The sequence below is a fragment of the Equus przewalskii genome, chromosome 3 (genome assembly GCF_037783145.1).
Source record: "Equus przewalskii isolate Varuska chromosome 3, EquPr2, whole genome shotgun sequence".
Taxonomy (NCBI): domain Eukaryota; kingdom Metazoa; phylum Chordata; class Mammalia; order Perissodactyla; family Equidae; genus Equus; species Equus przewalskii.
Genome location: NC_091833.1, coordinates 6,182,318 through 6,197,466, shown reverse-complemented (window position 1 = coordinate 6,197,466; position 15,149 = coordinate 6,182,318). Strand labels below are relative to the sequence as shown.

Genomic DNA, 15,149 nt, shown 5'->3' with positions numbered 1-15,149 from the left:
ACACAGCTAACACATGCATAAGCACACAAATCCACCCCATTTCCTTCTGGCCATCTCCTGCCCTTGACCTTGACAGACACAAACCCCTTAGAAAATCTCTAACCAGCAACACCTGCCAATGGCATTTACCATCTCCAAGAAACATAACCCCAAAGAAGCAAAATATACTTATCCCAGGCTGTGATACTTTTTAAAACTGTATCCAACGAACTCAAAGCTAAAAAAGCAAGTAAACAGAGGCAAAGTCAAGTTAGATGGAAGCAATTATCCTATCAAATACACTTCCAAAGTTCTATGATAAATTGCTCATTCAACCACTTCTGTCACATCCAATTAAGTTTGAATCACATTTTTATTTACACTTACCTCTGCCACTCGGTGGGTGGAACTAAACCGAGGTGGTAAACCAGCCAAAACACAGTGCTGGTGGGTGGCATTGAGATCATCTGCAGGAAAAATACCAAAAATTAAAAAGCACACACACACTTATTAGTCACTATATGCTATTTAAAATACAAAGTAAACAATAAATCCATCATTCAAGAAGAACGACAACAACTGAGGAATTAACACTTTGTATTCTTTAAACCATTCTTTACAAGAAGCATCACACTCACACACTCACACACACATATAAAACCATCAAAACCATTACACTTGCAAGAGTGAAAGGGGATGTTATTAATACTTCTTCCAGGACAAGCAGTGTACATCATGACTGTACTTAGCAAATAGGATATATGGTTACCCTACTTATGTGCGGTCTTATGATGCCAACTTACCACAAAGTTTACTATTTACGGATTGAACTTCTTTCTCTTTCTCATGATATATCTAATTCTAACTATGCCTTTAGAATAAGCCAAAATTCTTTTATATTATTTGGAGTTGAACATGTCTCTTCTGAAAATCTGCCTCTTTCTCTCCCCAATCAAAGTATCAATTTCACCCTAAAAACTTTCCGGGCAACAAACCAACCAAGTCAGCATGTTACAAAGCTCTGGCCCTCAGAGCAGAATTCAAGCCTATGGATTCACAACCCAAGATTGGAGTAGGTGGTGAATTCATCAGCTGAAGAATATGCCTAAAGCCATGTGCAGTGGGAGGAAAATCAACAGCTGAGTTATGGCATATTCTAAGAAATGATGCCATAAGTCAGGCAAAATAAGTATCAATTCTGTTTAAGACATCACTTCCTCTGTGACAAAGAAGAGAACTGAACAGTTCTGTTCCCCAGCAACACAAGATTTCCTAGACAGGCAGCAGAGACTTCTTCCCAAGATGGAAAGAAAGGCAATGACTTAAACTAAGAGGCCAAGACCACCACACCCCTTACATGTCAGAGAAAACAACCTATGATATTCTCTCTATACATAAGGAAGGAGACACAAAATGCCAATTGAGAGACTCCTGCTTCTGGACATTCTGGAATAAAAGTGACAAGGTTTACCATCCTACCTCAAAAAACTATAAAACAGACCAAAAATAGGAAACAAAGCTTTCTGACACTGCAAGGTATGATCCTAAAGATAAGAAAAATAAAATAGGTGGGCTCTACAATTGCCCTAGCTTACTACCTGGAAACAGTTTCAAAGCCACAGAGCAGGGAGGAGAGAGTCAAAAAGAGCCCAGAGTTTTCAGTTATCCTTCTTGCTGAGCGTGAAGACAGAGACTGGAGTTTAGGAAGGCCAAGGCAACAGGATGTGGATGGCATAATATTGGACTAGAAGAACCTGCACAGAGAGAGAACAAGTAGATATCTGTCTCCTTCAAGGGTTCCTTCAAGTCTTTGGCAGAGAACTGCTCTGTGCATTCGTGAAAACTTCCTATGGGCAGGAAGAAAGCACCAGAAAGCAGTAGGCTGAACAAATTTCAGATCTCATACAGGGCCATGAATACTTTGTGTTCTCAGCAGCCAGAATGGCTCCTACTACATGAGATAATGGATAAAATCCTTAGAAAAGCATCATCCTAGTAGTAGGGCTAAATTATTTCTAGATAAAAGGCTGCTCTAGAGCCATCTAATAGCTTAAAAGCAAGGCTGAAAAGGATCCAACTTATTCCAAGTAATTTAATTACTCAATAGAGCAAAGTCTGATGCTATTTAAAAGAATATAAAAAAATTAGGCACCCAACAAATAAAATTTGCAATTTCCAGCATCCATTCAAAAAGTAACAGAGGAGAAAACTGAAAGATATATAAGATATATACATATCTTTCCTTTCCTTCACATATACATGTCTTTCATATATATCTATATATATGAAGCTTCTGAAATTGAAAAATGTAGTATCTGAAATAATAAAGATCACATTGAATGAGATTAACAGCACTTTAGACACTGCAGAAGAAAAGATAAGTGAACCAGAATACACAGAAAGAGAAACTATTAAAAATGAAGCACACAAAGACTACAAAAAAATAAATTAATAAAAGGGCATTGATGACCTTTAAGACAATATTAAGCAGGTTAACATAAATGTAATTTGAGTCTCAGGGGAGAAACAAGGACAGAAAAAAATTTTTGAAATGATGGTCAAAGAGAAAACTAAAAATAAAGAATGAGGACAACAAATAGAAAACATTAACAAGATAAATAATCCAACTATGTCAATAATCACTTTAAACATCAATGGTCTAAATACATCAATTAAAAGACAGAGGTTGTCAGAGTGGATGAAAAAATAAGACCCACTGTATGTTGTCCACAAGAAACTCATTTAAGTATAAAGACATCCATGGATTAAAAGTAAAGGAATGGAGAAATATAGACCATGCTAACACTAATCAAAACAAAGCTGGAGTACCTATATGAATTTTAGAGCAGATTTCAAAGCAAGTAAAATTATGAGGCATAAAGAGGGGCATTACATAATGATAAAGGGACCAATTCTCCAGGAAGACATAACAATCCTTAACGTGTGTGTGTCTTAGAATAGAACATCAAAATATTTAGGCAAAAACTAATAAAACAGCAAGAAGAAGTAGACAAATCTACTATTATAGTTGGAAACTTCAAAATCTCCTATCAGAAATGGACAGATCCATCAGCCAGAAAATCAGTAAGGACATAGTTAAACTCAACAAGCACCATCAATTAACTGGATATAATTGACATCTATAGACTACTTCATTCAACAACAGCAGGATACACCTTCTTCTCAAGATCATGTGGAATATTCCCCAAGATAGACTATATTCTAGGACAAAAAATATACCTTAATAAATTTAAAAGAACAGAAACCATACAATGTCTGTTCTCAGACCACAAAGGAATTAAACTACAAATCAGTAACAGAAAGATAGTTGGAAAATTCCAAAATACTAAGAGATTAAACAATACACTTCTAAATAATATATGGTCAAAGAATAAATCTCAAGAGAAATTTAAAAATATTTTGAACTAAATTAAAATATAACTTACCAAAACTTGTGACGTAGGAAAAGCACTACTAAAAGGAAAATTCATAATATTGAATGCATATATTAGAAAAGAATAAAGGTTTAAAATCAATCATAGAAGTTTCCACCTAATCAATAATATAAGTTTCCACCTTAGGAAATTAGAAAAAGTAGAGTAATTTAAATCTAAAGTAAGAAGAAAAAAGAAATAATAAAAATTAGAGTAGAAATCAATGAAACAAAAAACAGGAAATCAATAGAGAAAATCAATGAAACAAAGCTGGTTCTTTGAGAAGATCAATAAAATCAATAAGCCTCTATCCAGACTAAAAAAAAAAAAGAGAGAAACACAAGTTACTAACACCAGAGATGAAAAAAGAAACATCACTACAGATCCAATGGACATTAAAAGGATAATAAAGTAATACTATGAACAGATCTATGCCCACAAATTTGATAACCTAGATGAAATGGACCAATACCTTGAAAAGACACAATTTGCCAAAACTCACACAAGAAGAAACAGACAATCTGAATAGGCCTACATCTACTAAGAAATTGAATCAATAATTAACAACCTTCCCAAAAAAGCACCAAGCCCAGATGAGTTCACTGGTGAATTCTTCCAAACATTTAAGCAAGAAATTATACCAATTCTTTACAATCTCTTCCAGAAGACAGAAGTGGAAGGAAGGCTTCCTAACTCATTCTAGAGGCCAGCAACACCCTAATACTAAAACCAAAGACATTACAAGAAAAGAAAACTACAGACTAATATAGTTCATGAACACAGATGCAAAAATCCTCAAAAAAATATTAGAAAATAGAATGCAACAATGGATAAAAAGACCTAGACACCATGACCAAATAGAATTTATCTAGGTTTTCAAGGCTGGTTCAACATTTGGAAATCAATTAATGTAATCCATCACACTGATGGGCTAAAGAAGAAAAGCCACATGGTCATACCAATAGCCACAGAAAAACATTTGACAATCCAACACAAACTCATGACAAAAACTCTTAGTAAACTAGGACTAGAGGGAACTTCCTAACATGATAAAGAACATTTACAAAAGACCTACAGCTAACACCATACTTAGTGGTATGAAACTCAAAGATCTTCCACTAAGATTGGCACAAGACGAGGATGTCTCTTCTCACCACTCCTTTTCGACCTCGTACTGGAAGACCTAGCAAATGCAATAAGACAAAAATGTAAATAAAAGGTATACAGATTGGCAAGGAAGAAATAAAATCTCCTTTGTCACAGGTGATGTGATTGTCTACACAGAAAATCCAAAAGAACTGGCAAAAAAATCTCCTGGAATTAATAAGCAATTACAGTATAGCTGCAGGATACAAAGTTAATATACAGAAGTCAATCACTTTCCTATATGCCAGCGATAAACAAGTGGAATTTGAAATTAAAAACATATTACCATTTACATTAGCGCCACAAAAAATGAAATACTTAGATATAAATCTAACAAAATATGTACAAGGATCTACATGAGGAAAACCACAAAACTCTGATGAACAAATCAAAGAAAAACTAAATAAATGGAGAGAGATTCCGTGTTCATGGACAGGAAGACTCAATATTGTCAAGATGTCAGTTTGTCCCAACTTGATCTCTTGACCAACAGATTCAACACAATCCCAGTCAAAATCCCAGCAAGTTATTTTGTGGATATCGACAAACTGATTCTAAAGTTTATCTGGAAAAGCAAAAGACCCAAAATTAGCCAACACAACATTGAAGGAGAAGAACAAAGCTGACATTACCTGACATCAAGACTTACTATAAAGCTACAGTAATCAAGACGATGTGGTACTGGCAAAAGAACAGGCAAATAGATCAATGAAACAGAACAGTGAGCCCAAAAACAGACCCCCATAAATACAGTCAATTGATCTTTGACAAAGGAGCAAAGGCAGTACAATGGAGCAAAGATAGTATCTTCAACAAACGATGCTGCAACAACTGGACATCGACATGCAAAGAAAAAAGAATCTAGACACAGACCTTACTCTTTTCACAGAAATTAACTTAAAATGGATGGATCACAGACATAAATGTAAAATATATAAGTATAAAATTCCTAGAAGATAAAATAAGAGGAAATCTAGACGACCTTGGGTGTGGTAAAGACACCCTTTAGAAACAACAATAAAGGCACAATCCATGAAAGAAATAATTGATAAACTGGACTTCAAAACAATTAAAAACTGCTCTGTGAAAGACACTGCCAAGAAAATAAGAAGATAAGCTACAGACTAGGACAAAATATTTGCAAAAGGCCATGTTCAATAAAGGACTGTTTTTCAAAATGAAAAAAGAACTCTTAAAACTCAAGAATAAGAAAACAAATGACTATTAAAAAATGGACAAAAGACCTGAACAGACAACTCACCAAAGAAGATATAGAGATGAAAAATAGGCATATGAAAAGATGTTCAACATCATTTGTCATGGAATTGCAACTTAAAACAAAAAGATACCACTATACACCTATTAGAATGGCCGATATCCAGACCAAGTGTTGATGCAGATAAGAAACAACAGGAACACTCATTCATTACTGGTGGGAAAGCAAAATGGTACAAGTGCTTTGGAAGACACTTTGGTGGTTTCTTACAAAACTAAATATGCTCTCACCATAAGATCCAGCAATTGCACTCCTTGGTATTCACCCAAATGAGCTGAAAACTTATGTCCATACAAAAACCTGCAAATGATGTTTATAGCAGCTTTATCCATAACTGCCAAAATTTGGAAGTAACCAACCTTCAGCAGGTAAATGGATAAATAAACTGTGGCACATTAAGGCAATGAAATATTATTCAGCACTAAAATGAAATGAGTTATCAAGCTATGAAGACATGAGGAAACTGAAATGCATATTACTACGTGAAAAAAGCCAATCTGAAAAGGCTACATGCTGTAAGACTCCAACTATAAGACATTCTGGAAACGGTGCAACTATAGAGACAGTAAAAAGATTAGTGGCTGCCAGAAGTTGGAGTCGGGGGATAGAGGACGAATAGGAGGATTACAGAGTATTTTTAGGGCAGTAAAATTATTCTATATGATACTGTAATGATGGCTATCCATCATAATACGTTGTGAAAGTCCATAAAATATACAATACCAAGAGTGAACTCACACAAAATGTGAACTTTAGGTGATAATGGCATGTCAATGTAGGTTAACTGATTGTGACAAGTGTAGCATTCTGGGGCAGGATGTTGATAGTGCGGGAGGATGTTGACAGTGGGGGAGGCTGTGCATGCATGGGGGCAGGGGTATATGGGAATTCTCTGTACTTTCTGCTCAATTTTGCTGTGGATCTAAAACTGCTCTAAAACATAAACTTCATTTTTTTAAAAATTATCAACTGAAAATTCTTCAGAAAACTCTTTACTCTCCATCTTGAGACCAATGATATATACAGTTACATATAAAGTTATTCTCTCAGCGTGTTCTCATGGCAAAGGCAAACTATTATGTGCATTACTTAATTTAATATTCGGGTGAGCAACTACCAAGTGCCAAGTACTATTCTACGCCCAGTGAACAAAAGAGAGTCCCTGCTCTCGTGGAGGTTACATTATGATGGGGAAGATAGAAAATAAATAAACAAGAAATCCAGATGTCAGGTGTTATGGAGAAAATAAAGGAGAATCTGACAAGCATAAGAGTTAGTGGGGGTACAAGGGATCAGTGCACTACTTTTACAGAAGCTTCACTGGTGACATCTCGGCTGAGAGGAGTTCTGAACGAGGAAGGGCCTGTGATGCCAAGATCTGGGATGAGGGAATTCCAGGCAGAGAAAAGAGCCGAGGCCAAGACACTGATGTGGAAATGAGCTTGTTGTACTTGAGAAAGAAGAAAGACCAGCACACTGCAGCACAGGGCGCAAGGGGGAGAGGGGGCGTGGGACAGATTAAGGTCTCTGTTGGTCGTGGTAAAAACTTTAGGTTTTATTTTAGATACAATGGGAAGCCTTTAGAAAATTTTAAGCAGGGAAAAAAGTTGATTTAGGTTTGAAAATAGACCACCGTGGTAGCTTTACAGAAAAGAGAGAAGACTGAAACGGAACAAGATTTGAAGCAGAAGACCGGTCAGGAAGCTGCAGCAGTAATACACGCAGTTGACAGTGACCTGGACTTGCGCGACAGCAGGGGAGACGGTGAGCAGTGATCAGATTCAGAATGTTGTAGAAGGAAACAACAGGATCCACTAATGGACTGGACAAGAGAAGTGAGGGGAAGAGCAACTTTGGGGACTTTCACAAAAACAACTGACTGAAGGTGAGTAAGTCACAAAACATTAGGACACTGTAGAAACGGTGTTACAAAACGCAATGAAAGGTGAGGATGAGAACATTGGGGATGTGTCGAGAGTCTTAAACGCAAATACAGAGTCAGCAGGGCAGGCTAATAGAGAGGATCAAACTTGATCCAACCTCTGCAGACTTGGGCTCAGAAGCGCAGCCTAAGGCCTGATGAAGACGACGGAATGACCATTCTCTCTTCCAGTTTGCCCTCTCTGAGGATTCTGGTTAAGGACACACCTCAGAATTTCTGGTTAATCCAGAGTATTTTGCCTAAAGAGGGTTTCAGAGTCAAACAAAAAACAAAACAAAAAGCAGAGGCTGGAGGAAGTTCCCCAGGCCAGATTCCCATGACGGGTTGTAACAATTTCTAAGAAAAATGTAAATGCCATTCTCATCTACCCAAATAAAATCCTTATTGTGGCTATGCTATTAATATTAGGATACACAGATCCCATTGGGGGTAAAAACCATTTTAATGAACAGATTTGTTAAGGGCCGCTAAGGGGCAACGAATCTGATGCAGGCCGAGTGGCAAACACATCAGAAGCAATACTTGGGGGCTGTACCTTTATTTAAATCCTTGGCAACTCTCTAATCAAACAGCTCTTTTGAAAATGCTCCCAACTGTCTCTAATCCTTTATGACTTTTAGGAAGAACCCTGTAATTTTCATTTAAGAGCTTCTAATTTATCTAAAACTCTAAGTCTATAAAAGTGGCTCAAGCTTCACGGATTGTACATCTCAAAGAATATACTAATGACATTCCTAGCTTTAAAAGACTACTGCTAATAATTTTTAGAAGAAAAACGTTAAAGAATGCCTATTTGCCCGAGCTATCTCAGAATACAGCTAAAAATTTATATTCAAGGGGAAAATCAGAGTTTGTAGAATTTATTCAAAAAAACAAACAGAAAAGAAGCTCTCACTCTTTGCTGGCTAAATGCTGCGTGCTCTACCAGCGGGTGAAGAGAGCTCTGGACATTCACTGTAGCATGAAATCTCATTGCATATAAAAAAGACCACAGATGCAAGGGTATAATTTACACTGGGGTGATCGATTGGTGCCCAGGACTTGCCTGGTTTTAACACTGAAGTCCTACCTCCTGAGACCCCCTCCCCACAGACAAACCAGGACAGTTGGTCACCCTAAATTTAACCCAGCCCTTACTTCCTTGGTTTTGTTGTGCAGTGTGTCACAAGGGCCATTTCATCCCAAATTTCTTAAAGTAGCAATCAGGAGCTTTGCTAACGGCACTCCTGAGCTAAACGAGCTCAATACTGAAATCCAATCTGCCAGCCTCGCACAGTCACTGAAGCTTCTCATTCTCACTCACCTGTCCGTTCTCATCCCTCAATCTTAATATTTATGACCTTATTTTTCCTAGATGTGGGGACATCCATGACTGAGAACATTTTCAGAATTTAATAGGCAAGGAAAGGGTGGGGGGGAAGCTTCCTGGCAAGATGTCAGGATAGACTCAGGCCTCTACCTGCCCCATTCCTAGATTCCCGATGAGACGATCAACAGAATATTAAAAGAGATCAAAACTTCTTTCAGCACTAAATATTAGGGAAAAGTGCTCAATATGCCAGAAACTGCAAGGAATTGTGCTGGATATAGTATAGGTGGGATGAGATTAAAGAAGGCTGACACTTGACTGTCTACTCTGAAAGAGCAGCATCTCCATAAACATATCGAGAAGATCCTGAGAGGAGTGCTCACCTTCTAACTCAGAGGGGGAAGGGCAGGGGGGCACAAGAGGCTAGGGGCACCAGGGGCAGCCCTCTTGCCTCTGTAGAGCAGCATTATATGCACACAACCTGTGACCCACAGACCCCAGGATGTGTTGCTGGCACAAGCCACCACTTTGAGAAAAGAAGCAGGCATCACTGAGGTAAGAAATGGGAGCAAGCAGGTATGCCAGGGATGGGCCCAAGGCTGCCAGGGTTTGCTCATACTGCAAGCATCTATACCACATAAAGCCAAAAACAAGCTATTCAGTACACTTCAGTTTCACAAATCTCCTATCTGGCCATATAAGGATGCATCTTCTTCCTTCTTTCTTCAAGTGAAGGATCTGGCCAGGAATCTAATACTCAGATTTCACAGAAGCTGTCTCAACACTTACTCGTCTATGAGGCAGTACCAGTCCTCCCCCTGTAAGGAGAAACAGACAAGGACAAGTCGCTAAACTCATGCAAAAATACTGCAGTTCAAAGGAAAGAAACCACTTTGGTTGAAACTGTTTCTTCTGAAAAAGTTTTACTCAAACTACAAGAAAAAATTTTTATAAAATTTTCAATATTTCAAGAAGACACTTGATTCAAGAAGCCACTGCATCTGTGAAAATGCGGCAATCAGACATGAAGATGGAACAGTAAGACATCAGGAAAGATTGCTTGGAGTTGGTTTTTTCTAACAGTATTGCTTCACTTAAAATGATGATAGATGAACGAACAAGAGAACACACACTCCAGAAAAATCAAATCACTGACGTGGATGAGTGAACTCCAAAACATTCTCCTAGAACTGAGAGGGAAAATGAAAATCAGTGACAGAAAAGATAACACATGAGGGATACATTCTGGAAGCCAAAATACATATAACAGGAATCTTAGAAAAAAAGACGACAGAGAGATGAAAGAACAATCAAAGAAATAACAGAAGAATATTTCCAAAGTAGTGAAAAGGCCTGAGTCTGCACTTCAAAATGGTTCACCAAGTAGATAAACATATTCTGTTCAAAAACTAAACATAAAATGATACAAATGTCCAAAGAAAACATAATTTTCCACAACAGAATCAAAATGAAGATGGCCTCAGTCACCTCCCTAACATTAAATATCAGGGGTCAACGGAACAACAGCCACAGAGTTTTTAAGGTGGAAAGTTTATTACTCAAGAACCCTGTAGCTATTCAAGGAAACAGGAACATGTGAAGGCAGAGAAACTCACTTGCGGATGATGCAAGGACTCAGAGAATGTGCTACTGCCATTCCTCTGCGACCAGTCTTCACGAAAACACGGTCAGAACCTATACTGTAGCTGACCAAGAAGAGTAACCAAAATAATTAAAACTCCAGTATAAAAAGAATACCAGTGAGCATATAAGTAGTTAAATAATTTCAAATATGCTTATTTAACATAATGCAAGTATAAAAAATAATACTTGAAAGCAAAGATGCTTCCCCTAAAAAAATAATATATTACAAAATCTAAGTCAAAAATCCAAAAGAGTACATTAAAAAATACCTGGGAAGTGGGCAGAAGGGTTGAATACAGTAAACGTCATGAAAAACATTTACATCTCAACAGATAAATGGGCAAAAGATGATGAACCAATGAATAGTAACAGAAAGAAGTATACAAATGGCCAAGAAACACAGAAAATGTTCAACCTCATCAATAAATAAAGAAATGCAATTTAAAACTGCAGTATCTTATTTTCACCGGTTCAGCTGGCAAAAATATTTTTAAATTGTAATGCCTACTATCGTCTAGTGTGAGGTAAAGCAGGCTGATGGAACTAACTGATAACCACAGTTCATACACTGCAGGTGGGAATGTAAAATAAACAATCTTCTAAATAACACTCTAACGCTATAATATGTACAGTTTTAAAATATCCATACTCCTAACCCTCACCTGGGTATTCCACTTCTAGTAATTTTTCCTAAATTTTCCTAAATAATCTACGATTATTTCTAAATAATCAAAGAAATAATCATAGAAAAATCCTAAATAATCTAATCATAGACAAAGATATATGTATGAAAATGTTCACCAGAGCAATGCATATGATATCAAAACAATGGAAATGAGTATAATGAACAAAAGTAGGGGATTAATATCTGAGCCATTCTTAAAAATCACATTTTCAAGTAATATTTAATAAGGAAAAATGCTCAAGATATAAAGTATGTTTTAAAAGACACAAAACATTATATCTAATATGACGTTATTTTCTAAAAAGAAAAAAATAAACATATATTCCCAAGTATAGAAAAAAACATTAGAAGGAACTAGACCAAATAGTTAAGAATGATCTTATCTCTGGGTGGTGATATTATGTATTTTTATTATCTACTTTACACTTTCCTATAGTTTGTAAATTCTCTACAATGTGCACATACCATATTTCATTAATTCCAACGTACACATTTTTTTCTTTATATTCAACCTCTCTGAAATTGGAATACATCTTAAAATTGATGGCATCTTTGACTGGATGACATATATTATTACTTTTGTGTTTAGCAATAAAATATAAAACACTAAGTATTATTATTTTTAAAAGGTCCAAAGGGAAATGTTCAATGAAGAGATCCTCAGAAAAGACTATTCATTCCCCAAAGAAAGACCGGCACACTGCCATCTGTGAAGGCAGCAAGAGCTTTGGTGAGTTTTGCAAATCTTCCCCAAATACAATTTTCCACGGGTGTAAAGGTTCTTTTATAAAAACAAGTACAGAGGTGAAGATGACCTCAGGGTACACAGCTTCCCCTCTTTTTTTTTTAAATTAACTTTTATGGAATGCTTAATTTGTTCTTGGGCTGTGAAGAGAATAGATTCTTGAGGTTAATAATTCATTTTTGCTTTCTAAATATGCAAAAAGAACTTAGATCCCACTTTGGCAAGGGCTGCCTTTACTCTTCCAAGTTTGCAACTCTTCCCAAGAGACAGGAAGGCAGAGGGGGCTGGGGAAACGGAAAGATGAGAAGGGACAGAGGTTAGGTTGCCAGGAAACTTCAATGAAGTAGTTTTCTTCTTTTCTCCCTTTGTACACCCAGAGCCATCACTTCGGCCCCCTGCTCTGAACTGTGGGCAGTGAACTGTGGGGACCAGAACTTCCCAAATAAAATTAATGAATGAAACAGAAGCAGCCACTCAAACCTCTAAGTTCTGTTCCTTCATTCACCTTGACTTCCCTTTTTATTCACTCCCATCTTACATCTGATTTTCCACTGGCAATTGAGGAAGATGATTTCTAGCTAGTACCTAGGGAGTAAAAGAGGATGCGCTCTCCAAACACACGGTGTACGTACTATTATGTACAAGGCACTAAGTGCTGTGTGTAGCACAAGAATATATGTCATACAGTACTGGCTCTCAGAAAGCTTAGCTCTAGCAGTTGAGACAAGACTACACCAGTCACTATAGTCCAGAAGGAAAAGTTATGGCCACCATCCTGATGAGCTGGTACTCCTGCCATTGTGGGTATTACATTTTTTTACTGTCACCCCTAAACAGGTTAGTTAGCCATATACCTAGACGAAGGGAAAAACATGAAAGGGGGAGGGAACAGTGTGACAAAGATAAGGAAAAAGGTTTGTGCCTGGACTAATTTCAGGACAAAATTTTAGGACAAAGTCACTATAATGAATTGACCAAGGACTATGATTTATATCTTTTTCAAATGTTTTAAATATTTATAGGGCCTAGAAGAAGTATTCCAGAGGAAGAGCTTACTGAATTTCCATCATGGGGTATATAGTCTGGCCGTGAAATCTGCTGCAGGGACTGACTGATTGAGGAACGTGTAGTCCTGAGCTCAAACCTTCAACAAGGATGCAAAAATTAAAAAAGCTTCATTCACGGTCACTCTTTCACTGTCTTTACAGAAATGGCAAAAAGCACACAAAGGATATGCAATCAAATTAAAAGCCTGAAAAATTCTTTTCCACAGGTCATGCTTTTAGGACTTATGTTATACAGATAGAGAGCCAAAGAGGGCACATTAAGATTGGCAGCCAAAGGGAAAAATTCCACCCGGCCAACCCAGAGGCAGAACTACCCCAATGCAGCACGACTCTAACTGAATGACACGTGAAAGACAAGGACCTCACAATTCAGAGCAAACACCTATCCTCAGCCCAAAAGAAACCAACACATTTTTGTTACCTTTGGTGGTTTTCTTATAAAAGATGTGGAAGAGAATATAATACACATTGATCCGGACACTGTGTCCATTTGGAAAATTCTATGATGTCACATGGTTTTTTGGACTGGATGTAAGGAAATAAAGCCTGGGCCACTGAAGGAAGAGAACGCCATGGACTCCCTGGAGATTCCTAAGTATTAGGTGAGCAGCCATCTGTTTGGGGGAGGAACTTTAAAACCTTTTCCAGCCAGGAGCTTTCAAGGACAGAATAAATATTTTCTTTTGCCTATATGGCAAAAATATATTGCCATGAAATGAAGAGAAAAAGCCAATCCTTGGTTCACCCATTCACTCATTAATTCAATCATTACTTAGTAAAGCACCTACCCCGTTCAGAGTACTGTCTTAAGTGCCGCAGAGTTACAGTTTTAGGAATCTACAATATAGCAGATAGAAGGCATTTTTAGAAAATTCCAAAATGCATTCTGAGCCTTTGATGAAGACTAAACTCTTGACCTGACATTGCAACATTCCCCTACAACGGACACAAATTTAGTGAGGACAGTGGGTTACATCTCCTGTTTACGGATCCAGTCACTCTACTGCCTTCTGCAATAAATAACACATTACAAGCACTGTTACGTACCGGCTTTCAAATTTCAGAATGATTGTACAGAGAAAGCATGGCAGTCTTATCAAAATTACAGATTAGTATGTAAACATTATAAACTTCAGAAATGTGAAAGTAATGATGTGGCTGAAAGAGAACTTTAATTCTCCATCTTACACGCTAAAAGTCAACAGAAAGTATCTATATACTGGTTATAAAGGTAATCGATTAAGAAAAAAAACTAAGGGGCCGGCACTGTGGCCGAGTGGTTGCGTTCTCGCACTCCACTTTGGCCGCCCCGGGTTTTGCCAGTTCGGATCCTGGGCGTGGACATGGCACCGCTCATCAGGCCATGGTGAGGCGGCACTCCACATGCCACAACTAGAAGGACCCACATCCAAAAATATACAACTATGTACTGGGGGGCTTTGGGGAGAAAAAGGAAAACATAAATAAAAGTCTCTAAAAAAAAAAAAGAAAAAGAAAAAAAAAGAAATGTTAACTAACAAAAGTTAGCAAGAGTGAGAAATAGTGTAATAGTGTAAGAGAGCCAATTCCACATTTTTCTTAATGGAGAGACTGAGAGTGCTCAAAGCTGCTGGATAAAGAAAGAGGAGCATTAAGCACATGTTTAAGAGCTATAGAGGCAATCACTTAAAGAATAAAATGCATATACAGTGAAAAGTATTCACTTCTAAGAAATGAAACCTACAGACAGGTGGCAAAGGGTTTTTCACTTTCCATTTTAGATCATCCAGTTGTTTGAATTTTTATTTCCTAATGCATATATTATTTTTTAATACCAAAAATAATATGAATGAGGTACTAACATGAAAAGATCTTCAGGACATATTATTAAGTTTAAAAAGAAAAAAACAAGTACTCTAGTAATATACATTATAAAGTCTCAT

The 15,149-nt window shown here is 37.2% G+C and overlaps 1 protein-coding gene across 3 annotated transcripts in view; it reads right to left on the bottom strand.

The window, feature by feature from the left end:
• Window positions 1-15,149, bottom strand: part of FTO (FTO alpha-ketoglutarate dependent dioxygenase) — a 352,540-nt gene that overhangs the window by 209,534 nt on the left and 127,857 nt on the right. For all 3 annotated transcript variants that reach the window (XM_008513156.2, XM_070613663.1, XM_070613662.1), the window contains one exon: window positions 367-446. In XM_008513156.2, coding sequence (XP_008511378.1) covers window positions 367-446 — 80 coding nt within the window. The remainder of the gene's footprint in view (window positions 1-366; window positions 447-15,149) is intronic.